Source organism: Platalea leucorodia (assembly GCF_965183815.1).
Source record: "Platalea leucorodia genome assembly, chromosome: 1".
Lineage (NCBI taxonomy): Eukaryota > Metazoa > Chordata > Aves > Pelecaniformes > Threskiornithidae > Platalea > Platalea leucorodia.
Genome location: NC_138823.1, coordinates 98726460 through 98753204, shown reverse-complemented (window position 1 = coordinate 98753204; position 26745 = coordinate 98726460). Strand labels below are relative to the sequence as shown.

The following is a 26745-nucleotide window of genomic DNA, read 5'->3' as shown; positions in this document are numbered from 1 at the left end:
AGGGCCTGCGGCGGGGGCTTTCCGCGCCGGGCAGGGCCGGGGGAGGCGGGGGACCACGGGGCGTCCCGCGGCCCCGCGCGCCGACAGGGGGCGCCAGAGAGCGACCACAACAAACGCCCTGCCGGCCGCCGCCGTTTCCCGGGGACGGCGGCGCTGATTGGTGGCGGCGGCGGCCCGCAGCGGCGAGCGGCGCCTCCCGATTGGTCCGCAGGTGCGGCTGGGCGGGGGGAGGGGGAGGGGAGGGTATATGTGGAGGGAGCGGAGCCGGCGGAGCGCAGGCACTGGGGGAGCGGGGACGGCTGACGGGGCGCCGGCGGTGTCCGGGCGTGGGCGGCGGCCGCCGGGGGAGGCGTGCGTACCTCAGCCTGTAGCGGCAGCTGCGATTCCCCACCGGCAGCAGCGGCAGCCGCTCCGAGTGTCCGTGGCAGTGGCGGCGCTGGCTGGCCCCAGCCATGCTGTGCTATGTGACCAGGCCGGACGCGGTGGTGATGGAGGTGGAGGTAGAGGCGAAGGCCAACGGCGAGGACTGTCTCAACCAGGTGAGGGGCCGCGCTGCGCTCTCCGCCGCGCCGCGGCAGCTCGGGGACCGGGGGGGGGTGACGGTGACCGTTGGGCAGCGCAGACCCTTGGTGCCTGACAGACGCGCACGAGAGCCGCGAGCCACCGCGCCGGGGGACGGGGGGGGGGGGGCGGCGAGGAGCACGGTCTCGCCAGCTCGCGGCGCCCCCGGCGCGCGCCCCGGCCGTTGAGGGCGGCGGCGGCGCGAGGCAGGGCCGTGCGGCGGCGCAACCCTGCGCAGCGGCGTCCGCGGCGGCGGGGCGGGGAGGCGGCGGCGGCCGCCGCAGTCTCCCCGCTTTCCTTCTGGTTGTGGGTTTGGTTTTTTTTTTTTTTTCCTTTCCTTCCCCCTCCATGTTGGATGCAGAGGTTGCTGCATCCCCCGCCTCGGGGCTCTCCGGCCTTTCTGCCTTCTCCTTTATAGCGCGTGCGGGAAGGGCAGGCGGGGGAGCCTGGGGAAGGCCTCGGCCTCATTGCTGCAGCTTGCTCTAACTGTCCCTAGGCTGGGGGGCACGAGTGGGACCCACCTGGCTGGGGTGACGCCGCCCGGGCGCTGCCGAGCTGGTCCCCGTGGCCTGCTGGGGCCGTGCCGGGCCAGGTCCAGGTGCTTTCGCCCTTCCGTCGCCACCGCCGCGATGTGGCTGCGGCGCCTGCCGTGAGGATGCTGGAGAGAGCCAAACGTAGCGGCCCAGTCTGTTGGTGGCATCTAAATAAAACTTGTGGGTTGTACTTTTTTCTCCTTCTTGCCTAGAAAGTACTATTGGCTATGATGTTGAATAACAGATGCTCTTCTCTTTTGGAAATCCAGTGACTCTCTTAAGTGCCTGTCCTGGGGGTGAGGAGGGGGAGGAATTGGACCATGGAAGTCCGAGTGGTTTTCGACTAGTGGAGAAATTCCCAGTTTATTCTTAGTATTTGTCTACATGCTGTTTTGTATGCAACTTAAACTCCAAATAATTAAGTAATCTTTTGTATAAAGGTGCTTACAGCAGGATTTATGTTTTTGCGTTTTAAGTGAGCAGTCTGAAACAGTACTTGATTCAGGTGATATTTTTCATCGTTATGTTGTAGGCTCATTATAAAGAACCTCTTTCTTTCAGGTTTGCAGAAGGTTGGGAATTATAGAAGTTGATTATTTTGGACTGCAGTTCACTGGCAGCAAAGGGGAGAATCTGTGGCTGAATTTGAGGAACAGGATCTCCCAGCAGATGGATGGCTTAGCTCCATATCGATTTAAGTTAAGAGTCAAGTTTTTTGTAGAGCCGCATCTTATCTTACAAGAACAGACAAGGTAAGGTAAAGATGGTTGTAAGTAGACTGAATTTATTATTTTGTTTTCAATTTCTGTAACTTGTGAAAGTGGTTAGACACTGGTTTTATTTCTTCTGTCTTCTGGTAATCTTGCTTGACTTTTCTGTTTGGTTTTAAAACCTTAGTTTTATTTAAATGCATTATTCCTTTTTTGAAAAAAAGGAACAAAACTGGTAATGTTGTAAGTATTGTGTAGCTACCAGTTAAGTAATGAGTGTCGGCAATTCCATGAGTATTGAGTGCTGGAAGTGGAAGAAACTGAGCTACCAGTAGCAAACTATTTATATGGTATTTGCATGTCCGATAGTAACCCCTGTTCAGTGGTGTTACTCTAGGTCGTTCTAAACCACTGGTACAGAAAGGCAGGAAACAATTCCTCCCACAGAGCAAAAAAACTTGCTGAATTCCTTTTTGTCTGGTATTATGTTACAGTAACTTTCAAATAGCTACAGGCCCTTTGAGGCTACAAAAGAAACAGCTGTTTTGCTTCTTCTGTGGCCAGTCCTCTTAACTAAATTGTTATACTGTTAGTCAATTGTAAGAATTAGTCCTCTAAGATTAGCAGTGAACATTTGTTTTTAGTCCTTGAGTTTGATTAGCACATGAATTGCAATTGAGTTATCTTTAAAGAAAGCTGTGCACATACATATTTAATGCTGACCTTTCAACTAATTTTTCCTGTTAGTTTTAGATAGAACAGTTAATAGAAATGGGGCGAATTGAAATCTAGTGTTTATATGATAATACCAAAATATGTTTTCACTACTCACCTTAACTTGGGACTTTGAGAATTAAGACCATGGATACAGCACGGTTGTTTTGCACAGAATATTTGTCTAAAGAATTTGGTCAGAGGCTGACAGCATGATTTGGTGTTTATTTTGTAGGAAAAAGGTTTTGAGTTAGGAGCATGCATATATTGTTTTATTTTTTGAACTAATGTGCGGGGAGAGGCTTTTGGGGAGCAGTGATTTCAGGTCACCAATCTGGTTGAAGTTTTCAGAATGTTTGGAGTTAGACCCTAGTTGTCCTGTATAATAGCTTTAGTTAGGCAAATGCATTCTAACCTAATTCCAGGTTTGATGTACCTTACTTTGAAAAAATAAATTCTACTACTCATGGCATGTCTCTGGGCTCTCTTTGAGTATTTTTCTTAAAGAAACTTGTCGTCTTATTTCAGTATTCTTAATGAGAATAAGTATAAAATGAAATAATGAAAGATTTTTATGTAGAACAAAAGGAGCAACACAATTTCATACCTGATGAGGCAGAAGAGATTACCCTGAGCATGTTGGATGTGTCTCCACACACAGACCAAATCAGGGTGAATCTGAGGAAACCTAAAGCTGATATGGTTGGCAGTTTTATGGTATCCTTGATGAATGTTTGTTCAATTTCACAAGGTTTTTGCAGACACCTGTGTTCCTGCTTTCAACACCGTCAACACAAGACCTGGCAAGTTGTGCAAGTTAATAGAGAGCTTGAACTGGTGAAGCATACCCCAAGGGCCTAAAAGACAAGTTGTGTAGCTAGAATGTAACAGAGCTTGTATACCTACATGGAAGTAGCAAGTACTTCTCCACTATAAAGACGACTTTAAAAGGTTATAGGTGGGACAAGCTTTCTTTTCTGTATGAACTAAGACTGTTCTAAAACTAATATTTTTAACTAGCAATTTTAAAATTAATTGAGGCTGAGTCATCAGAAGAGATCTATTAAAAATTATGCTCTGGAAATAATTACTTATAATTTCGGAGAGCAACAGGCATTAAAACTAGTATTTAATGTCACTCTGTCTTGCAAACATAAATAGTCCAGAGACTTCAGCTAAGCTGTTCTGTCTACATCCTGAGAATTTTTAGTGTTCTTGCCACAGACACAACTGGTAAAAGAGTTTGCAATAGCTGCCTTTTAGTTGTGTATGCCCAGTAGTCTACACATAGCAGACCTAGCATCCCATCATGCCCGTGGTTGATGTATATGTCTGTAGTGTTGACACTGAGATTCAGTAGATTTACTCTTTTCTGCTCGTGTCTGCTTGAGGATTTGCATAGGCACATAACTGCATTTGTATTTAGTTTGCATGTAAGCATGTGTGGTATCAAGGAGAAGACAAAAAACTTGTTAAACCTGTCACTGAACTTCAAATCAATAGGTGTATCACAGAACTGCAAGGATTAGCTGTGCAGTTACAGCTGACACCTTGTTTCTTACCTTTACGTGCAAGGTCAGTGTGCCGGTTGACAAAGAAATAGTGATGGGGGTATCCTTGATTTCCTTACCAGCTGTGTCCACAACTGATGTATAGGGTGTTCCTGGCAGAGCCGTTGCCTTCTGGTCCCTTGTGTGAAGAACGCTGAGGCAGTCTCCCAGTCTTTTACTTGCTGCCTCTGATGCTGTTTTTAGCTATAAATCAGATGCATGTTGAGACTGCTTTTGAAATCTGGGAAGCTGCAAGTAATTCTAAATTTTGTTGATATGCTTCATCATGATGATAATAGCGAATGTTGTGACTGAGTTGTTACCAGTTTTTTCTATATACTTTGGAAGCTTTGTCAACCCCAGTTGTACTGCTTCATTAGAGATCCTTGTCTCGCACTTAAATTTAAAACTCAGATGTATGTTTGTAGCAATTTAATGTTCAGGTTTCTACATGCTGTGTGAAAAGCTGATCTGGCAACTGAACATCAGCCTCTGCTTCTGGTCTCTTTAATCAGTGTGCAACCTGGTGGAAGATCGCAACCTCATGCATTTTAATCTTCTTATGCAAGGGAGCTGCCTTGCTACTGAGCGCAAAGGCAGAGCAGGTTCTAATTGTACATTTGACCACGATGGCAACAAACCACCTTCACCAAGTGCTCTGCGAATGGGAGAACTGCATGGAAAAAAAACTTCTTACTGCGCTTTCTTTCCTTTTACAGGGTTAAAAGTGGTTTATTTCTATTGTTCTCTGGATCCCAGTTTCTAATTTTTATTTTGCTGTCTGATACTGAATTTCACCACAGGATTTTATAGTTTAGAATTGTTTTCAGTGGAATGAAAGTGCTTCAGTGCAAGAATGCTATTCAAATTTCATCTGCTGCTGTCAACTCGAGTTGCGCAAACCAGTCTGAAATGCGAACAGTGGGCTTGGTGAGAGGAGGTTGAGTAACTGTGTGGTTTTTTTGAAGGGAGAATCACATTGTCTTGAAAAGGACTGCCATCTCTTTGCTTAAAGATACAAGTGGTGGTCCAAGATCTAGATCGTAAGCTTTGGCTTATGTCATGTTCGTTTTCACTCTTTTCTGTATTTCTTGATGGGTATTACAACAGTTAGTAAAAAAAGGTAAAAAGTCGGGTGTGTTTGTCAGAATGATTTATGGGTGGTTTTTGTATCGAATGTTATGAAGCACTGAGTTACAGCGAGGAGCTGGGAGAAACACCGAGACGGTTCCCCGGTCGGGACCTTCAGGAGAGCCCGTGGGGGAATGGGGGCGGGAGGCGGCGGCTGCTGCCGGCACCGCGCTCCCTGCGGGCCCGGCGGGGCCCCGGCAGGGTGTCACTCCAGGTCACCGACCGGCAGTAACCTCGGCTCGCAGCACCGGGGCGCGGCCCCGCAGCCCCCGATGGGGCTGCGCCGCTGTCTCGGGGCGGAAAGTTGTGCTGCGCTGGCGAAACGCCGCCTTTGTGAAACGGGCAGCGGAGAAGCCTCGGAACTTGTGGCCACCTGAACAACGAGCATGTTTGCCGAGCCGCGGGTGAGGCAAATGGTGCCAAACGGTCGTCCGGGAGAACAATGGTCTTAAGTCTGGAAGGATAAAGTCAACATCGCAGTGATTGCACAAAAGTAGAAACAATTTTCAAGTGAATTGTATTTTGAGCAATGCAAGGTTTACCCAGATGTACTTCATAGAATCATAAATATCTCAAGTTGGAAGGGACCCATAAGGATCATAGAGTCCAACTCCCTGCTCCTCGCAGGACTACCTAAAACTAAACCATGTGACTAAGAGCATCGTTCAGATGCTCCTTGAACTCAGACAGGCTTGGTGCCACGACCACTGCCCTGGGGAGCCCGTCCCAGTGACCAGCCACCCCCTCAGTGAAGAACCTTTTCCTAACGTCCAAAGAACCCTAGCTGATGTCAAATGTGGAAATGTTTAATCCTCACCCCTGAAGAGTTACATTAAGCTCTTAGTGAACACCCCTACTCCCAAGAAGTGGCAGGAATTGAATTAAAAATGGGCAAAGTTACTAGTCTTGTGCAATATGACTGAAAAATCAAATATTCATATGTAAGCCATGACAACTTAAAATAACATGTCAGATTCTAACAGGCCATGCAATCTCATGAAGCATTCAAAAGAGCTGTGTTTTGCCAGCCTTGAGATAGGTAATTATTATTTTGGAAGCTGTTGAAAGTTGTGTGTGATATTTCCCAGTATTCGAATTATATTTACAGAGTACATTGTTTTTGCAGCGTTATCCAGTTGTATTGATGAATTAGTTAAAATTGAGAACTGGCTTGTAAAACATTTTGAGCAGTTAGATATGTGTCATAGGTGGAAAATCAGAAAAATACCCTCTTACCCTATAGCATTGGCTAGCCAGTGCAGCAGTGTCATGGTATTTGTTACAATGCAATAAAAGTCTGCTGTAATAGACAGCTGGGTGAGTGTCATGGGTCTGTTTGTCTAAATGAGAGTTGAACTGCAGTTGGTAACCTTTCACCCACTCTGCTGAGAGCAAGTAAGAACAAAGATACTGAGGAGCATAATTGTAACTGTGTATGGCTTTGCTTTTTCATATTGAGTGGCCTTCTGCTTTTAAAAACAGAATTATATTTTATTGCTGAGAGATCTTTATCAGTATATTTTTAGGGAGAACAATAATGCCTCTTAATTTTGATTCCTTTAGACTGCAGAGAGTTGTAAATTTACTTCACGGTAGGAAAGAGCCTTACCCTGTGGTAAGGAGTGTCATACCCCAAAGGGAACAGACAGTTCCTTGGGACGTATGCTAAGATTCTTGCCAGTAGTCTGGCAAGAGAATGGGTTCTTTTGCCTATATTTCTAGTTTAGGAATCATTAGTCATATACAGATACTTTTATTGGTAAAGGATTGGAGTCTGTCACTTTTTCCACTAGCAGCTAAGTTTACAGCTTAGAACTTTTAATATAGACTTTACATTTCTATTTAGCCTGTTTTCCTTTCTTTGATTAAAGTAGTAGAAACAAAGTTTTCAGTGCAGAACTTTGAATCCTGATGCACATAATTGTCTGCAGTGAGTTAAGAATGAGAAGTTAATCTTGTATTATGTATACTCTGTACTTTTAATAGTGCTTATTTCGTGGGGCTGTTACTGCCAATTCAGTTGGCAATAACTTAAGTCATTTGCCTCCTGTAGTGAAATACTGACATCCATTTCTGGTAGTGGTGTTCAGTATAGTCAGCCTGCATAAATTGCTTCAGAGGGAGGCAAAAAGCAATTGATGTCATATCTAGGTTTGTGACTTCGGTAGCTGTAGTTTTTTGTAAAATGGGCCATCTGCTGAAATCTCCTTGTAGCTTCCCCTTTCTACAGCATTTGTATCAAATTATTTACATGCAACTAAAATACATTAATTACACTGTACATTTGATTTTACTGAGTGCTTTAATATTCCCGTAGAACTTAAATTGTATGGAAAGCACCAGGGCAAAATAAGGATACAAAATTAATATAAAATCATCAATGTAACTAGTGCTTGAAGAAAGCATATGATCCTGTTCTAATTCTAAAACTGCCTTTTTTTCCTTCGGAAAGGAAGAAATTCTGCCTGGGCAGTGACTAATGAAGTATAGCTTTGGCAAACTTGAGGCTTTGTCCTCTAATCAGTATTTCTACATACTGTTTTGAACTAACAAACTCAAAGGAAATGTTCTGTGATTGAATATACAGGAATACCGAGCTAGCATGAGGTTTGGGAAGGGGGAACTAAGGCTGTTTTAGGTTCTATAGACTGTCTTTTGTACTAATGCTGTCATGTGTAGGACTCGGGCTACAAGTGCAATGGAAAGTTCTGTTTGTTCTTAAAGCTGCCACTAGTTGTTCGATGTCCCAACATGTCTGGCAGATGTTAAGATGACTAGGAGCCACAATAATTGATTGGTAAAGTTCAGAGTTGTGAAGACTTGTTTTCTATGAAGATTTAAAGGTGAAATGAAACTTTGGCAAGAGTAGTAACAAAGCTGCAGAATGTGCTAAGAGAATATTGGGGCGGGGGGGTAGGAAACCTACCTTTTGTCTGACTTGAGTTACCTGTCAAATTTATGACAGGTAATATTAATGTGTCATGCATAACTGAAGTGGTGAATGATGCAGAAACAAAACCAATTAATTTCTTATATGGTGGTCAAACTAAGATATTCTATCCGCAATGTTGGAAATGTAACCTTTAGAGGACTTCAGTTATACCGTTCAGTTTTTTAAAACAGTTCATTGTTTTGAAACTTGCTTGGTAAAAATTCCATTAAGCATAGAATACTAACACTGAAATAATTCCGTGAAAAACTAAGTATCCTTTTACTGCACAGCCTGAGTATCTTAAGAGGTGGGAAAAGCTTGAACAATTTTTTCATCGTCTCTAGATATTCCTAGAGAGAGGAGGGATGGTGGATTAAGTGCTATTAGTAATTAGGTCACAATCTCATTTACAAAAACTTAAATAAACACTTTCTGGTAACTAAATAGAATCTGTAATATGGCCAGGTTTTCTACAGATGATCTGTTGGGTCCTTTAGATTTTGCAGAGTTGGATAAGGAACTGCCTCAAGGCTCCTAATGCTTTAGTTTTGCTTGACTGTATTCAGCAAAAAAAGCACATTCTTTTGCCATTCTAAGGATCAAAAGACTTTTTTTAGTTTTGTGTAAAAAGAAAAAAAAAAAAGAAAAATCTGCTTTTATAATCAGATTCTGGCTAGTGTCATGTTTTGAACCTTGAAGGGGATGATTTTGCAATGGATATTAATATAACTTTGGAGAAGTGCAATCTTGGGAGGGCTGGATGGGCTAAGCAGAATCTGCACTAATCAGAATCACTTTCCGATGTGTAAAATGTTTGCAACCCTTGCTGTCTTTCAATTTCTAGATGCTTTTCCTTCCTCAAACACACTTAAGGACTCAAAATACAAAAAAAAAAAAAACAAACAAACAAAAAAAAAAAAACAACAGTGAATTTGCTGCTTGGTTCAGGGCATCTGCTGTAGCAGACTGGTATGAAGTCATTCACTGTCACTCAAAACCTAATTTCACTGGCAGGCCTTATGTTAACTAGTTTCTGACCTGTTACGTGTGCTGTTTAAGCCATGGGCTTGGGCCAGCAATGGGGTTTTTAGGTGCAGACCAACGACTTTGTGAGATGGGCTGTTAAGCACGGGTGTTTGTCTGTTTTCTCTGACTCAACAAAATAGCTTTCCATAGTGTAAGCCAGGACACGAACTTGCAGAGCTTTAGCTACTTTGCAATAACTGCCCCTTATATATGCCATGCCTTTATCCCCTTTAACAGAAAAATGCAAAGTAGCTTAGTCTCTGAGGTGTTTTCCTTTATGTGATAGGAGCCAGTTATGGGAAGTTACTGCACGTTAGCTGTTGTGATGCTGTTTCACCTTGTACCTTAAACTCGTTTGTCTACTTATGCCATTACTGGCTTTTTAGTAATGAAATGTGACAAGCCATGCCTCTGCTGTAGTTTCTGTAATGCATCTGAATTTGCAGGAGTGATCTTCTGCTTTTCAGCTCCCCTCTTGATGTCAGTAAGGTCTTCCCAGCAAGGGGAGGAGACTGACTTTTCCCTCTGTGGTCAGTGCTGTCATTTGTGTAAAGTAAACTGAAGATACAAGCATCTAGGTGTGGTAGTTGCAAACACCTGTCAGCTAATGAGAAGAAAATTGTCAGATATTTCTTTGAAATACTGTATGTGTAATTAGTACATAGTTACAATGACTGGAAAGCCTGTTCTGGTATTACAGAGGATCAGAAGTGCATGAAAAGCCATTTATTTTACAAAATGTTGATTGGAATTAGGGAAATGTCTACTATTTGAATTTATTTTGACTGTAGCACTTCAGTAATTCATCAAATACTTTGTCTGGATTTATGGACTGAGCCCTAAAAGGAGTATATACAACCTATGCATTTTAAAAGCCACAGATAAGCCTTTTTGTGGCCTAAGCCAAACGAGTTATGAGTTAGCAAGGTAGGAGAAAGGGATTGGAGCAGAGGTTTGGGACTTGCTCCAAGAAAAGCCTAAGCAAGGAATAACCTGCTAACAGTGGAGACAACTGTACTGTCCAAAGTTCTGATCCTCTTACTGCCTAAACTTGTACCCTGCACAGAGTGAGGATATTGGCTTCCACCAGACCCCCACTAGAACTGCTGAAGTGTAGACTGATGTCTAGACATCAGAGTGATGCAATTAAGCACTTGTGTCACAACTGCAACAAAGCTCTAGCATGCTTCAAACTGCTTGTAAAAGGAGGTGATGGAGCTGTGACTTGCTGCAGGAAAGGGCAGCTTATCATACAATCGTAGAATGGGTTGGGTTGGAAGGGACCTTAAAGATCACCTGGTTCCAACCCCCCTGCCATGGGCAGGGACATCTTTCACTAGACCCGGGTGCTCAGAGCCCCATCCAGCCTGGCCTTGAACGCTCCCAGGGAGGGGGCACCCACAACTGCTCTGGGGAACCTGTTCCAGTGCCTCACCATCCTCGTGGTAAAGAACTGCTTCCTTATATCCAGTCTGAATCTACCCTCTTTCAGTTTAAAGCCATTACCCCTTGTCCTATCACTATGCTCCCTTGTAAAAATATGGGATAATTTAATACCTACTTTTTCCTGATTGCAAAAGTTCTGGATACAGGGCATCTTTTAGGCCAGTATTTTCTTAGCTGCAACATTTACCATAGTAGAGCTAAGAACGAACACAAATTTTGCAAGTTACGTAATTGCTCACAGTGGTGAAAAAATAGCCTCATTTGCCCTGTTGTACATGGAATTGTAGGGCGCTACAACAGGATATACATAAGGTATTATCCAAAATTCCTGTTGGAAGGAAAGCTAATCACTTACTAGCATCTGGAACTTCAGTGATGAGTGATTCAATATAGCTTTTTAAGAAAAATAGATTACGCTTAATTTTAGAAAAAGTAAAATGTAAATGTCCCATTACTGTGGAAGCTAAGACACATCCCTGTGGGTACTAGGCTTTGTTTATTGAAAGAATTTTTTTCAGTGATATGTAACTACTTCTGCATCTGGTTTCCATACATATCTTGAGTCTTAAGAACAAATGCTAAGAAATTTATTGTCTTCCCAGAGGGGAGATAAGGATGAATTTATAGAAGTTAAGGTAGACTGTAGGGGAAATTAGCAGGCTGCTGTTAGTGTTGGTGGACACTTTGATTTTTCTAATTAACTGATGTATTAGATAATTAAGAGTAGCTTTGTGAATTTTCCAGCTAGGTGTCAAACCTGCATTGATCCAAAATGTAAAGGTTGGTCTGACAAATATGCTTACACAATGGATGGTTTTTGTATTTTATTCCACAATGCTTTTTCAGATGTTTCCAGTTATTCTATTAATCACGTCCCTGGCAAAAGCACCATCTTCCCTTTGACTGTGGTGGCAGAGGCATTTTGGCTGTGTAGAGAAAGTGTGGCTTCTCCTGTTGCATGATAGATGTGTGTATGCTGTTTTGGGCTGCTCTTCACAAATTTGCTTTTCTGAAATGCAGAATAATTTGTAAATGGCAACCAAAGAAATTTAAACATAGGAAACTAATCCAAATATATTTCATTGATGTTTTACTCACTAAATTGGAAGGACTAAGTGGCCTTTGGAGTTAAAGCAGTTATTAATCTTAAGAACATAGTCTTAAAGTACTCATTTCTTTTAGTAGTGCATTTAATACTGTCTTCATCTTTAAGTGTAAGTGAATGATAAGATGGAGGCCCTTTTCTTGCCCTTGTGCCAGACTTTCTCTAGTTGGTACATTCATTGCAAATTCTTGATTGCCCAAGTAATGATTACATAACATATCTGAGATGTTATTTGATACATATCTTGATTACAAACATCTTTTAACATCTTGTGTAAGCAAAGGTTTCTGATTCCATTGCAGGCATATGTTTTTCTTGCATATAAAAGAAGATCTTCTCGCTGGTAATCTTCAGTGTTCTTCAGAGCATGCAATTGAACTTAGTGCGTTGTTGGCACAGATGAAGTTTGGAGATTATAACCAGAACACTGCCAAGTACAATTATGAAGAGTTGTGTGCAAAAGAGCTCACCACTACCATTTTGGAGAGGTAAAAAGAGCACAATGATATAACCTCCTTTTTGGAGACCAAAAGCATAAGATTGTGTCCTTAATTGCTGATGCTATAATGTATCTTGTTGTTAAAAAGAATAATAACTTAGATAGCTTTGGGGACCAAAATGCAACCTGAATGTTTAACTAATGTTCTGATTTCAGTTCATTTTTAAGCTCAATTACGAGTATTTTTTTTATGTGAAAAGCAGAAGCTGTTGAACTGTAGTACTTGGGGAAATACAGGTATCTAAATACTTAGAGCGGGGTAATCAAATTGCAAGTATGTCTTAGACCTACACTTGTGAAAGAAAGTAACAAGAATATATCTGGCTTAGTACCCTTACACTGAAGTAAAGACGATTCCCGAAACACGTTCATAGCTCAATTCCTGAGTATCAAGAAACTTTGTGTCATGCTTTTCTGTGGATTTTTTTTTTTAGTTATGAACTTTGTGGTTGTTCAGGTGAATATGTTGCGGTGGGGTGTTAGTTGGAAAGCCTTGATTACATGTAGCTTTTTAATTTCTAAGCAAATGCACAGTATTGTCTCCTGAACATTCTCAGGATGTTTTGGTAATTCTCAATTCTCTCCAGTTCGTGATTACTGGAAATCCATAGCCAGATAAAGCAGGTCAGGAGCATTTAATAATCTGTTTAACTAGGTCATCTAAAAACCCATGTTAAAACAAGCTGCTGACAGTAACAGCACATACTTGAGTTATTTCATCTCTCCTTAATCTTTTTATCAACAGCATTATTGCAAAGCACAAGGAGCTAGAAGGTCTAAGTCAAGCTTCTGCTGAATACCAGATTCTACAGATTGTTACAACACTGGAGAACTATGGGGTAGAGTGGCACTCAGTGAGAGACAGTGAAGGGCAAAAACTCCTTATTGGTGTTGGACCTGAAGGCATATCCATCTGTAAAGATGACTTGAGTCCTATCAACAGGTACGTGTTTTGTGGAACCATTTTCATCTTCCACTTTTCAGAAGTACTCAGCATGCCTCTAGTTTTTACATAAATATACAAAACTGCTGAAAACTAAAAGGAGCTATTGAAATGTAGGGTCTGAGGATGCTACCTGCTTATAATCAAGATGACAACTGGCCTTAATATTCTTGATTTTTATGTGTATTTTTGAGGCTGCATCTTCAATCCAGCATTACAGAAAACAGTCGGAGATCATTGTAACTTCTGATGAAAGTGCATGGTGGTAGTTTGTGGAAAATGCCCTTATCCTTAAAAGCTAAATAACCTTTCTTTTATATTCATTTATAGGATTGCTTATCCTGTTGTTCAAATGGCGACTCAGTCTGGGAAGAATGTATATCTGACTGTTACCAAGGAGTCTGGTAATAGCGTAGTTCTGTTGTTTAAGATGATAAGTACAAGGGCAGCAAGTGGACTCTATAGAGCAATTACAGAGACGCATGCATTTTACAGGTCAGTATTGCTACTAGAGTCAACTGTTGCTGCTCTTCTCCAGAATATTTGAATTAAGTGCTTAAGCAGCCAGCAGTCTGACTGCACTTTAGAAATTCTCTGCAAAATTTCATTGTCTTTGCAGCCTCTACTTTCCTCTTAAGTCCAGAAGCTGAACAGGTTTTTGCTCCTTTCCATTTTGTGGGGTGGGAGTACAAGACAAGCAAAACTTCTCAGTCTACCACTATGAATAATAGCACTTCAGAATATAAATTTACTGTGTTTTTTGATACTTCGTAAACAATACATGCATTTTTTGTCCCTGTGTTAAGAGGGAGTATGAGAGAGCAAAGGAAAAGAAAGATCCTGTCTTTCAGAATATGTATGCTTGTATGCACGTGTACTCCTTGTTTCTCCTTCATTTGGCTCCTCCAGTTGCTAGAAGTTATCTGTATGCCACCTTCCCATCCCATGTATTTAAAATCTTCCTACAATTCCTCTGTCCTTGCTCACGTGCCCAGGATTTTGTTTCATGCCAGCAGCTATCCATCCTTACCCTGTTGTTCTTTGAGGTAGGGATGCTATACTCATTTGTTGATGGCTGATTTTTTTAACCCCCTTTTCATTCCTGCCGTGAGGTCCAACACTCATCAGTAGAACTGTCAAAGACAGTTAATTTAGAGAAAACACCACTATCACATACCAGTTTCAGTTACTTTGTAAGAGAAGAATTGGACGTAAAGCAGAGGAAAGTACATACGCTAGGCAAAGACCTGTCCAGCTTCTCAAATTAGATCATTTTAATACAGTTATAGCAATTAGCATCAACTGGTTGCCTTTCTAGCCACTGCAGCTAATCACAGCTAACCACTGCTTATTTTGTGAGCCTGATGGTAAGCATGTCTTGTTCTGCTCTGTAATTATATGCCCTTGCACTGCTGTTTTGCACTCTTCATACTTTTTTTTTTCTGGGTAACTAAAGCATTATATAACCTCTTTAGACAGTCTTAACTTTTTGAACTTTGTCTCTGCTTGTACCTTCTGCTGTCTTTCACAGTTTCTGATTTTAATTTGAGCAGAATTTTAGCTAGGCAATAGCATTTGGCCATAAGCTTAGATCTTGGACCTTAGGCCTGGTGAGGCTGTAGTCCTTGTGTTTTGTGTTTGTGTTTTCTTTCCTATGTCGTCTAGAGAAGTGATATGCCTCTATAGGCTTCTGCAGATTTAACTGTCACTGAAATATGTGACAAGCGTGGTTAGGGTAGCTGAAATACTCAGTGGCAACTACAAATGGCTTAATTCTCTACACTGCATTCACACTGGTTCCCCTCAGATATAATACTAATATGTGAAGTACTGAGTGGAAATTTGGTTAAAGACATTACTTGACTCTATGCAAAAAATTTTTGAGAGCCTGTCTAAAGAAAGAGGTGTTATGCCAAAGACTATTATTTGGAATTCTTTAATACGGTGTTTGGAAATTACCATGTGAAGAGGTGTTGCCAAGCTGAACTGTGGATTAAACAAGCGTTGGCTGTTTATATTAGCATAATGCCTTAAGTCCCTTCCACAGCCTGACTCCCATTTTACCAGACACTTCACCCTTTTGAAGATGTAAAATAACTGTCACTTTTCCATTTTAAACTTTTCAAAGTAGAGTTGTCATGCAAACAGCATTCAAGAACTTGAAATATTACCTTGGGCTGCTCTTTTTGCTTTAATTTCAGTGCTGTTACTTCACCTTTGGAACAAATTATGGTAGGGGTGGGTTTACTGGTATTAACTTACCAAGTTTGCATTTGTCATATTGTTTTATAGGTGTGACACTGTCACCAGTGCTGTCATGATGCAGTATAGTCGAGACTTAAAGGGCCACCTGGCATCTCTGTTCCTGAATGAAAACATTAATCTTGGTAAAAAATACGTCTTTGACATTAAAAGAACATCAAAAGAAGTTTATGATCATGCAAGGCGAGCTCTTTATAATGCTGGCATTGTGGATCTTGTTTCAAGAAGTGACCAAACCCCACCAAGTTCCCCCCTTAAGTCTTCGGAAAGCAGCATGAACTGTGACAATTGTGAGGGTCTTAGCTGCCAACAAACAAAAGCTCTGCAAGAGAAGCTGCGGAAGCTAAAGGAGTCCATGCTTTGTATGGTGTGTTGTGAAGAAGAAATAAATTCGACCTTTTGTCCCTGTGGCCACACAGTATGCTGCAAGACCTGTGCTGCCCAATTACAGGTAATTGCAATGCCGCTAAGATGCGAGTTAGCAAATATGTGGAAGCTTTGGTTTTCCTTATACTTGACAGTCATGGATTAATATGCTTATGCTGATATTCAAGGAGAAGTTATTTTTAAAAATTTTGTTTGTGGTAAACTAATTCCAAAGAACATTGTGTTTAGATGATGTGTTCGAAAGATAAGTTTTAGTTGTGCTGACTTCACTTGGGGTGAGGGTAAGAATTAGCTGCGTGTTTCTCATGGTAGCCTGTTTTAAATATGGAGATTACGCAAAAGTGCTCTGTTACTGTGTACACGGAGGGAAGTCTCCGATAAGTGTAGAGAGTCTCAAAATATGAAGTGAACTAACTTCCGAATGTTCTTCCTTTCCAGTCGTGTCCTGTTTGCAGATCTCGTGTAGAGCATGTCCAGCATGTGTACTTGCCAACCCACACCAGTCTTCTCAATCTGACTGTGATATGATCTACGTGTACAATTTAAACCCATCATGTACTTTTTAAACTGCACTAATATGAAATGCAACCATTGATTGTGAAGAAGGCAATCGCTCTGGCACCTATCTAGGATCAAAAGCAAAAATACTGCATTTTTGAACATAAACATTCTTTGTTCAGCATGTCCAAAATGGTTTGGGACATCTTTTGAGAGCAGAAGTGTAATCGATTCATGTTACTTAAAAGGAGAATGATGCATAAGCTTGTAGCATGGTGGCGTTGCCAAAAAGCTAGGTGACCCTGGAGAAATGTGGTGTACACATTGATATACCCAGCAAGAGCAACGCAGCCTTTTGTTTTACACTCTCTAAATCCTTTTTAGTATGGTCACTCCATTTATTTTAATAGCAAGACTAGCTTTTACAAGTATCAGTTTAGTATGGCTCATAGTTTCTGCTTTTAGTAAACTGCTTTAAAGAGGAGAGAACTTTTAAAAAAATTGGTTCTTAAACTAAAGTTACAAAGCTTCATCAAGCAGCTGTGTTTAATTCAGAATTCTGTTAAATAGAAAACAACTCTGAGAGAATAGCTTTGGAAGGGTAGGACAAGTTTGTTAATCTGGAAGTGCTGAGGGTGGGTCAGGAAAGTCGCCCAGCTGGCCGTGACCCGTGGAAGCGCTGTTATGGGACCTCACTCACAACTCCCAGCGGGCAGGGTTGCTCCCAGGTTTCCCACATCCAGCTTGGCTGGTGGTCTCGGGAGCTGCAGTCAGCTGCCCGTTCAGTGGGCTCTATTTTTGGAGGCTGATTTTAAATTATTAAACATCTACCATTAGTTTGTAAAATAACGGTTGTGTATGATTTTAAATGCTTTCTTCAGTTAACATCTTTATTGGGTAGGTCATTTCCTGCTAAAATGTTTTTTGTCTCCACCCCCCTACTTGGGCATTTTGAGCTCTGGTTTCCTAGTGTATTCTCCAGGGTACAGAGGGAGCTGGAGGCCGTGTTTGGGTGCAATACTGGCTTAATCAAAGCTAGAAAAGTACACTGTCACTTTACTGAAATTTTTCTGACTATACTTTTCATATTGCCTTAATGTAGCAGTAATGTGTGTTTATGCATCTGTTTCTTTGCACAGACATTTTGTCAAAATATTAAAACTCTACTTTTTTATGACACATTAGCATATAAACCTTACTCGAAGAGGGTATTTATTTTTTCACTTTGTAAAGAAAATTTTGTTTCCTCATGAAGCAAGAGCTTTGTCCTATATCATAGGCAACTTCTGTCTTTTTATATTCGGATTAATAAAGGACTTTAAAAATCTGCTTTGTGTTACTGATAAGACTTTCCTTTTGTTCTGAAATTCATCTGAGGCATTACTGAACGGAAAATACAGTATGAAGTATTTTCATGCTTGTAGTCCTGAATGTTGTGTCATGTTTTAAGAGGGAATGAAGTTTCCTCAGGTGCCTGCAAATTTCAAGGGAGGGAAGACGACTGGTGTGGTGTAACCACCCTTGTTCAGGCAGCGTACTTTAAAACCGCTGACATTCCAACTGTAAAATAGCCTTCAGAATTAACTTTGTGAAGAACTTCCCTATGGTAAACTGCCCCAAGTCTATGGAGTATATGCTAGTGAGGTGAGAGAAATGAAAAAAATGCAGCTTGTGAATGGAGATTTGGAGTTTCAGCAATCCTGTCTAGGAAAGTTCTTAGTTACAGATGTGTTGGCATCTTTTTTTTTTTTTGGCTGAAGCTAGTCATATTTACTAACTTATGACTTGACTTTCACATTCTTGAAGAGCTGGTCCTTGCGCGCTTCCAGCACGGTCCTCTGGCTTACCCCCACCAGTAGGCTGAAGGATGTAAGGCAGTGCTGGGGTCAGACCAAAGCTCTCTGTAATCCATGGGGCTCTATTCTAGCAAGCGCAAACTAAAGCCACTTAACTGTGACCTTTTAAAATTAATTTATTGTTATTTAAAACAGATTGTTGCAGAGTAGTGCGTCTTGTTGTCAAGACTGTTCATCAGGGAGAGAAGCTTGAGGCCCTGGACCTAAAATTATTTTGGGCTAACTCTGAAACACCACTGATCAGGGAAGGGGGGAGGTGGCTGGCAACTAGGCAACAAATTCTGAATACGAGAGCTGTTTATCTCAATGTCAAATGCGCAAAAAAGCCCCAGCAGAATAGTTTGTGGGAACAACTGGAGTTTGTGTCCTTTACGCTTCCTCCTCAGGAGCGGGAGGATTGATCGCAAAGCTTCATTCGGTGCCTCGCACGCCTTAGGTCAGCGTATCTGCGCGTACCAGGCACTCGTGATGAAGCCGGCTCCTGCACCGATACTTGCTACCCAAAGGTAGTACAGCTTGGCAAGAAAACTCGGTTCTCATTTGTCTTCAAATTTGCAATGCAGCTGCTGTAATCCCCTCGGGTGTGTGCGATGTCATTTGCAAAGTGTAGAGTCTCGAGTTTCTGCTACAAGTACCTAGGTGGGGAAAACCCACCTCCAGAGACAGCATGACTTGCTGGGTAAATTCAAGCGCAGGAGCCCTGTTAGTTCCTTAGAGCTGCTGACGGTAGGACAGCATTCAAAAGTGGCCGTGTGGAGAGAGGGTTGTGAGTTTGAACCGTAGGAGAGACGTTCTTACTAAAATACTGTTACACTGAAATGTTATTAATAAACAAAACAGGGATTTAGCAATAACTACCCCTGCGCTACTAGTGCTGGGAACTCCCAGCGCTCCGCAGGTATCTGCCTGGCTTTCATCCTCCCTTCGCTGCATCAAGATCTCTGTTTATGGAGAGCTCCACCTGCGAGGGACTACAAAGGCGGGAGGTTGAGATGTTTCAAGTTACAGCTGTTACAAAAGCACAAGCTCTATCCTCCAGCACAGTCGCTCATTTCAAGGTACACACCAATGTTAAAACGCTAAAGAACTGTAGAATGGAGGCTTCTGTATTTTGAAATTATTTTAATTTCTTCCCCAAGTGCCACAAAAGCATGTACACAGCAGCACTCATACATTTCAAGATTTATTTCCTTGCTAAATCAGCACTGTTGCGTTCTTAACGCAATGCCCTTGGGGGAAAATTCTCATCCGTCAGCCTAGACTATTTCACTTCACAGCAGCACACTGGCATGTTGATCAAAGACGGGGGAAAATTACAGTTCAGATTTCCCTTATACGGTTTTAAACAACAAACTTACCATGGAGTGTTAAAATTACAAATTGACAAATCGTAGCTTCGGCAATGCCTGGTCAAGTATCCTTCCTGAATTCCCACCCCACTTCGACTGAAAACATGCCGTAGCGCCAGGTAAGTGCTTCGGTCGCCTTTGTGCCCATGGGTTCAGCCAGCAGGAACCTGTTAAAACAGACAGTAGCAACTGACAAATGGGTTTGAAAGTAAGAAATCTCAGTGAAATTGTGGAGGGGAAAAAACCACAACCGGGGCAGACTGGCAGAAGAGGGGTGGACTTTCCAGGGCAGGGCCTGAGCGCAGCTGTGCTGGAGGAAGCCCGAGCAGGGAGTTCCCGGGGGCCTCCTGGTGCAGGGTGCAGGGTGCAGGGCTGCGGCTGCCCCCGGGACAGGCGGCCTGGCAGGGAGCGCTGCTGGCCCTTGGCGAGAGGGTTTGGGTGGGAAGTAGTCCAGGGGAGGCAGGACAAGGCCAGGCAGGAGACAAGACGTGCCGGGGCAGGTGAGCCGCTGCTGGGCCGGTAACTCCCCGGGGAAACTCCCACCGGAGCGCAGCCCAGGCAGGCCACAGCCAAACCTCGCCGTCTGCAAGGAGCTCATAGCATCACACGACTTCAAGGTGAACCATCAGCTGGAGCCCCTTGGTTCACTGCTTCCTTACTGGGTGGTAAAAGCTATCGTGGTTTCAGGGTCTTCTAGTTTCCTGCAAAGGGTGGTGCGAGGTAGGAAGAGGCACCAGAAGGAACAGAGGAAGGGCTCTCAGCCCCAGCTAAAGCAATCACTGGTTGGTGCAGTAGTGGGAAAACACAAACCGTGATAGCTCTGAAAACTCAGTGGGAATCGCGATTCCTCTCCGTGTGAGAGCGGGACGTGAGGGATTCAGAGGAGTGAATGAGGCTGGTGCTCCCCTACACTCAGAGATGGTGAACAAGGTTCAGTGTGACCTCCTGTTCTTGCCAGGACTGGAGACTTGTGTGGCCAGTGGGTAACTTACATAGCAGTCATGCGTACACCAAGTTCCTGAAAGAAAAAGGTCGAGCAAACAAACCATACCAGCTTTCCGAGAGCTTAACAAGAGGTCACTTGCTGATACCTTGCCAACTAAAATGCAGAATCCTTTTCAGCTGCTTGCTGGCTGGGGGAGGGCGAGACACGAGTAGGAGGGGAATCAATCTGCCCCTGAAAGTTGATGCCTGTTTCTACCTTCACTTTGACCCTCTCCTGAGTGACCTGATTTAGCCTGTCCACTATTTGCTGACCCTTCCTTATTCCTGAAGACTCTTCTGTTCTCTCACCAGTGATTTCTGGGATCCATCACCATGCTCTGAAGCCAACCTTTCTTCTCCCAGTGGCTGTCTACATAAACTCTGTTCTGGGAAAGAATCTGACTTTCTTTGCCCAACATCATCCAGTGAAGGTCTCCCTCTCTCTCTCTCTCTCTCTCTCTCTCTCTCTCTCTCTCTCTCTCTCTCTCTCTCTCTCTCTCTCTCTCTCTCTCTCTCTCTCGCACACCTTTTCTGAGCCTTGTCAGGAGCACAAAGGGCACCATCTCCATCTGTGGCAGCAAGGAAAAAATCAGTATAAATTAATCTTTCCTCTTACCATTGGGGTGCCTAGACAAAAATGTTTGTCTATAGCTACCCTTTCAGGGTCACTTAGTGGTTACGATGGGATTAACTAGGTGTGCGCATGTGTGAAGGTGTTTGCCATCTCTATTTTATCCAGTAGTTGGTGTCTAGCTTCTCTGCTTCCTCAAAGCAAATCATTGCAGGTAATGATAGACAGTAACATGGCAACTTTTTACATAAACAGGCTTGCTGGAGCCAGATCGTCCTCTCTCCTGCCAGAAAGCTGTTTGTCTGAGGAATCCATGCATCTGGCACCAAATTCCAATCATAGCACTACAACTGTGGGAATTACAGAGACATTGGCAGCTCATCTGAAGAGACAGTATTTGTTTTCCTTGTTTAGAACTATAAATAGTCAATACAGGACTCTCATTCAAACAGTATTGATGACTGAAGTAATCCAGGCACAGAGACGCAGCCAAAAATTGGACTTCCGCTCCAAAGCCGACCCAGCTCTTGCTTCAGAAGGTGAAGTTCCAAAAAGGCAATGCAGAAAGCACGTGGCCAGCAGCAAACTGGTCCTGAAGATACACTGACACACCAGGTGTCTGTGTTTGACCTTAAAACTCTTTGCCTATGTCACTGTCTGAACTGGAATTTTTTAAAACACCTTCAGCTCTGCTGTGGTTTGAGCAGCTGACTTCCTCCTCCGCCTCTCCGAGGTCCGCCAAGGGAAGCAATACCAAAGCGTCCTGACAGCACCCTGTCTGGGCAATGTGCTGACGACACGTGTGTTACTCTTACAGCGCAGTTGCAGGGACTTTATGTTTAGTACACTGAAAGTGGTGCTTCGCCACCTCGTCCTAGGGCTCTCCTGCGCTGGGGGAGGCATGCATTTGAACCTCCCCTGCAGCTGAAGAAGTAAATGACCACAGGTTTTCTATTCCCTGGGTGAACAACCCCTCTGTTGCAACAGAAGGAAGAAAAGGACTGTGTCTTTTTTCCCTGATCTTTTTAAAAGGCAAAAAAAAAAAAAAAAAAAGAGAGAGAGAAGATTGCTCAGTTTCTGTTTTTAAGAAAAGCCAGCCCCTTCTTGGAGGAGACATTTGAGATTGGTGGGAACGATAGGCGTGGAAAAACTTCTGGAAGGAAAAAGAGAGACACAAATGTATTGCCACAATGGACACTGTTGCCCAAAAGACTGTGATCTCAGGTAGGTTCCCCAGTGCCCAAGTGCTGGCATTTCCCCCTCAAGTACTGTTCCTACCAGAAAGATTTCCCTCAAAATCAACTGCCATGTCCTGCAAGCCAAGGTCACTACTGCAAACAATATTTTCTCTATGTGGCAGAGAGCTCTGTAGCGATGGAAAGAGGCAGAATAACACCAGACACAGAGCATGGTCTAACGAATGTAAAATCAGCAGCATAGCTGTAACTCGTCCTGAAAATCATGTCCTTGAGCTAGAGGGGAACATGTGACTGGAAATAGGAACCAACACGGGTAAGGAACAAGTGACAGGAAGATAAAGGGCAACTCCCCGACAATCAAATACATTTCTGTGGTTTTTAATAATAAATGGCACTGGGTCATATGTTTCTTTTCCCACTCTTGGCTATGTAAACATTAAATTAACACCCCCAGGCTGCCAAAACCTTCTTTATCTAACACCAGTCACAGCCACAGAGAAACAACATTGTTTTGGTGGTGCAGATACAACCGTCACAGCTAATCCTCAGCCGAGTGTTGTCTCCCTGGATTTCTTGTGAAGACTTTAAGTCCTTTAGGATTGCACTGGAGTACGTTTTTCCTGGAGCAGTGGACCCTGTTCTTGCCCAGCCTGTTTGCGAAAGGGGTACAGCACTGCCGCGTGAAACACCCTGCAGCTTCAGCACCACCTTACTGGATGCCTACCAAGAAGTATTACCCATGCGCAAGGTGATATTTCAGTCTCTCAGGACTTTTTCTCCATTCCCCCACACTGTTGCAAACTCCCTTTGATTCAGCCCTATCAAAATACATTTCTCCTAAATAAGGGTAATTTGCATGTGAGAATTTACTTTGGTAGAGTGTTTTATTCTAGTAAAATGAATGTATTCAAAGGGAAAAAAGCTTAGTATCTTAGTGAAAGGATATTTTTCATTGTAGCTCTGGCCAGCTTATGAAAATTGTCATACAAATGATGTCTTCAAGTTTTACATACCCTCAAAACAGACTCAGACATTCACACAGGCACACATAGTTTTTGCTTCAGTGCAAACATGAACAGTTTCAGTCATAGGAAAAGGCATTTTCAGAAAGTTTTGCAGGTTGTTAAACAAGCAGATAAGGGAAACAATTCTGCAAATTCAGTGATAATTCTCTCTATCACCAAACCATCGCCAGATTGAAACTTCACCTTCAGCTTCCACACAGCATCCAGTGTAAAGCTCTTCTGCCCTGAGTTATGGCTGCTGCCACGTGCTTTCTTACCTCTCATATGCTGCACGCCATTGTCTTGATTCTGACAATGCGATGTTCTGGCTTCACATCCAAAAATGTAATGTTCTGGCTTCACCATGGTCTTCTGCCCTCCGCAGCCACCAGTTTCTTTACCTGTAGTTTCCTTGCTCCCCCTCTCTCCACAAACCCTGCCCTGCTCATCTCCCCTGCCTCAGTCTCATGCTTCACATTGTCCTTTTCTTCACTCTTGATATCTTGAACCCAAGCCCCAGGAGCACAGCAGCCCCCTGTAAATCACCTCCTGCCTGCATGCTGCATTCTTTGCTGCATAGCAGTATTTTCCCTACTCTTCATTTAAGCCAAATCCCCAAATCCCTACAGTTACCTATAATCTTTTCGTTCGTCCTACAACTTGCGTGTCCCCACGATCTTTTGCCTTTTTCACAAAGGACATTGCTGCATTTTTTAAAACATGAGATGCCACAGTGCGGGCACTTGCATCTCTGGTGAACTGAGTATCAAAGAAGCAGAAGACAGCTGGCCTATGCAGATGTGTAGTCCAACAACAGTGATGCTGTAATATCTTTTTGAAGAAAAAGCCAAATAGGGACCTAAACTACTATCAGTAATTCTAGGATTTTGCTAGTGATGTTCTTTCGTCTCAAAAGCTTTGAGATGAAACGCGTCTGTAGCTAACTCATCCCAGACAAGAAAGAATTTACAGCAATGTTTCCTGCACAGTCTCCAATAAATGAAAGTTGCTAATTGTTTAAACCTCCTAAACTTTTGTTTCTCCCTGCTGCAAGTGACTTAGCCTGCAGCACACTCCATTCTAGACTGGAATTTTTGGTTCTTAGCCATCTGCCTGAGAGTTTTTTTGTGATACATGTATTTCCTCTTAGTGATCTTCTTACTAGGCATCACAGTTTGCCACAAAAATAGGCCCAAGTCCGAGGCCAACATTTGAGCTCTCTATACTTTGGTCCTGGCTTTATCTGTAAGGGGCACTGAAGTGAAACCAGATAAACCTCTGGTTTTGGAGTTCAAAGTTGAGACTGCCATCTGGATCAGGATCTCAGCTGCGCAGTTCGGGCATGTCTCTTGTTTTTATTAAATACCAAGACATGTTCTTTCCCCTGACACTCATTCTTTCCCTCTGGTTTGTAGGTTGAAGAATCAGGTAATTACCACCCCAGGGTTTCCATCCTCTGGAAAATGCTGTGCCATCCTACAAAAGACAGGTCTTTCTGTTCCAACAGAAGTGCTCGCAGTGGGCGGGTTAGCTTTGCTTCTTGCCTCGTCTTTGTTTCTCTGTAAAACAAACACTTCCTCCAGAGCTGCTTAGGGCTAAGGGAGGTGAGTCATAAGCCTCATTTTACTATGCAAGTCTTTACATGGACATTAATTAGGATGAGATATCAGTTATTCTCCGAGCTTCATTTTCCCACCAAACCATCATTGCCATCGATGCTGCTATGACCAACCGCATTCCCAGGGTCTCCAAACTGCTGTTAAACCAGCTGGACTGTGTGAAAGGGGTCTATCTGAGGCCCTATTTCATGGTGACAGTGGCATAATAGGACCTTCATCTCAAACATAAGGACTGATCCAGTTATGCCTTTGTATGGACACGGCCCCGGCTGGCATTTTCCTTGGCATAAACGCAGTGTAACGCCAAACTGCCACAGGGAGTTGCTGGCAGAGATGGAGTGTGGCAGCCTCTGCTGCTCCGCCTGGACAGTCAGGCTTCTTTAGCCGTACAATGGGATTAGAGAAATAAATGGCTCAGTTTTATGAAAATTAAGCCTGAGGTTGCTCACGGGCTCCTTGCTGGTTGCTAATGTGGCTGTCGGTTGGGTAAAGCTTGAATGAGGATCACCATCTCCTGTAGCAGAAAGTCCCGCTTTCCCTCCTGGCAGGTTCGCAGTGGGAAAGGAGCACTGGGAAACTGCAGGGAAAGGACCTGCAGCCTTTTTGCCAGGGGGAGGCGAAAGCCAAGTGGGGCATTTGGAAAAGGCCCACAAGAGATGAGTGCACCAGCTCAGTGTGGGGAATGTGCTGTGGGAGATCTACCATACCATGGTCCCAAAGCTCAGAAGAAATGGTCCAGGTGAGGAAGGACACAGGGACACCAGTATCACCTCCTTGGTAGTTTTATCAACAGATTGGTGAAAGTCGGAGTGAGGTGACTACAGAGACCGTGTGTGCGCAGGTGCCTGTCTAGATGGCTGCTGTTGCTGGTGCTACGCCTCTGTTTTTAAAACACAGGACAGCTGCTCTGACAATAATATTTGAGTGATTTCCTCAGGTCTCTTTTCTTTTAAAAGCCAATTATTTAAAAATCATAAAATGTATTTGACATACTTGATTGCATCCCAAATCACCAATCTAATGAGTTAAGAGTCTGAACAACAGCTCAAGGAAACCAAAGGAAGTTTTGTTTTACTTGCAGACGACGACTGCCCAGAAAATGGAATGGGCACTAAGGAATAAGTGAGACGGAGAGAATCTGATCCTCCTCATTAAACTGCTCACTCTTCAACAACAGATGGTGTGTTTTCGAGTGTTTGCCATTAAGAAAGTCAGGGCCCTGGACCAAAGGGAAAATATAAACCACATTTAACTACTTGCATATGTTGACTTTTGGAATAATTTCCAGTCAGATATAATGTCAGACATCTATACGCTGACCCCTTGGTTTTGTTTGCTGGTGCTCTTTCATTTGTTTGTCATTATGTTTGTCTTGTGACCCAACATGACAGCAAAATGTTCAGTATTGTTTTACCATAAATAGTGAACAAGCTCGGACAACTACTTAAAGGAAAGGAGAGCTGCAACTCGTGGAAGATTTTCTACAGCAGCAGAGACTTTTTAATATAGTCAGGCGGGAGCAATTATTATGTCTGCCTCTAACTCTATTCAAATAACTATACCAATTTGCATCACTCAAAATTTATTTTACTGTGTTGCCTGTCTGTTTCAGACTGATGGAATTTTTTTTAAACCTCAGCTAAAATTTTCTCAGAATGATGCTATGGAAAAATATGTTGTTTTGTCAGCCTAAAAACTCTTGCCTATGCAAACCCCTTGTGTGTGTACCATCCAGATCATACAGATACATGTATTCACATATATCTATGTGCATATAGATATATATATTTTATTCAGTTGTGGTTATTTTTCTTCCTACCCTGCCTCATTCAAATGGCTCTGACTTGGAGAACATGTTAGTGTTGG

At 43.0% G+C, this 26745-nt stretch overlaps 1 protein-coding gene across 1 annotated transcript; it reads left to right on the top strand.

Moving 5' to 3' along the window:
* Positions 1–281: 281 nt before the first annotated feature.
* Positions 282–17605, top strand: MYLIP (myosin regulatory light chain interacting protein). The gene is made up of 7 exons (XM_082326621.1): positions 282–539; positions 1656–1846; positions 12011–12196; positions 12953–13150; positions 13481–13645; positions 15443–15863; positions 16238–17605. Exons 1-7 carry the CDS (start codon positions 453–455, stop codon positions 16325–16327), a joined length of 1338 nt encoding a protein of 445 aa, XP_082182747.1. The 5' UTR covers positions 282–452; the 3' UTR covers positions 16328–17605.
* The last annotated feature ends 9140 nt before the right edge of the window (positions 17606–26745 follow it).

What these genes read in the sequence shown, in the direction of transcription:
- MYLIP (XM_082326621.1), top strand. Translation starts at nt 453, where the DNA reads ATGCTGTGCTATGTGACCAGGCCGGACGCGGTGGTGATGGAGGTGGAG. An exon ending in ATCTTACAAGAACAGACAAG is followed by an intron (nt 1,847 to 12,010) that starts GTAAGGTAAAGA and finishes ATTCCATTGCAG; the next exon opens with GCATATGTTTTTCTTGCATA. An exon ending in ACCACTACCATTTTGGAGAG is followed by an intron (nt 12,197 to 12,952) that starts GTAAAAAGAGCA and finishes TTTTATCAACAG; the next exon opens with CATTATTGCAAAGCACAAGG.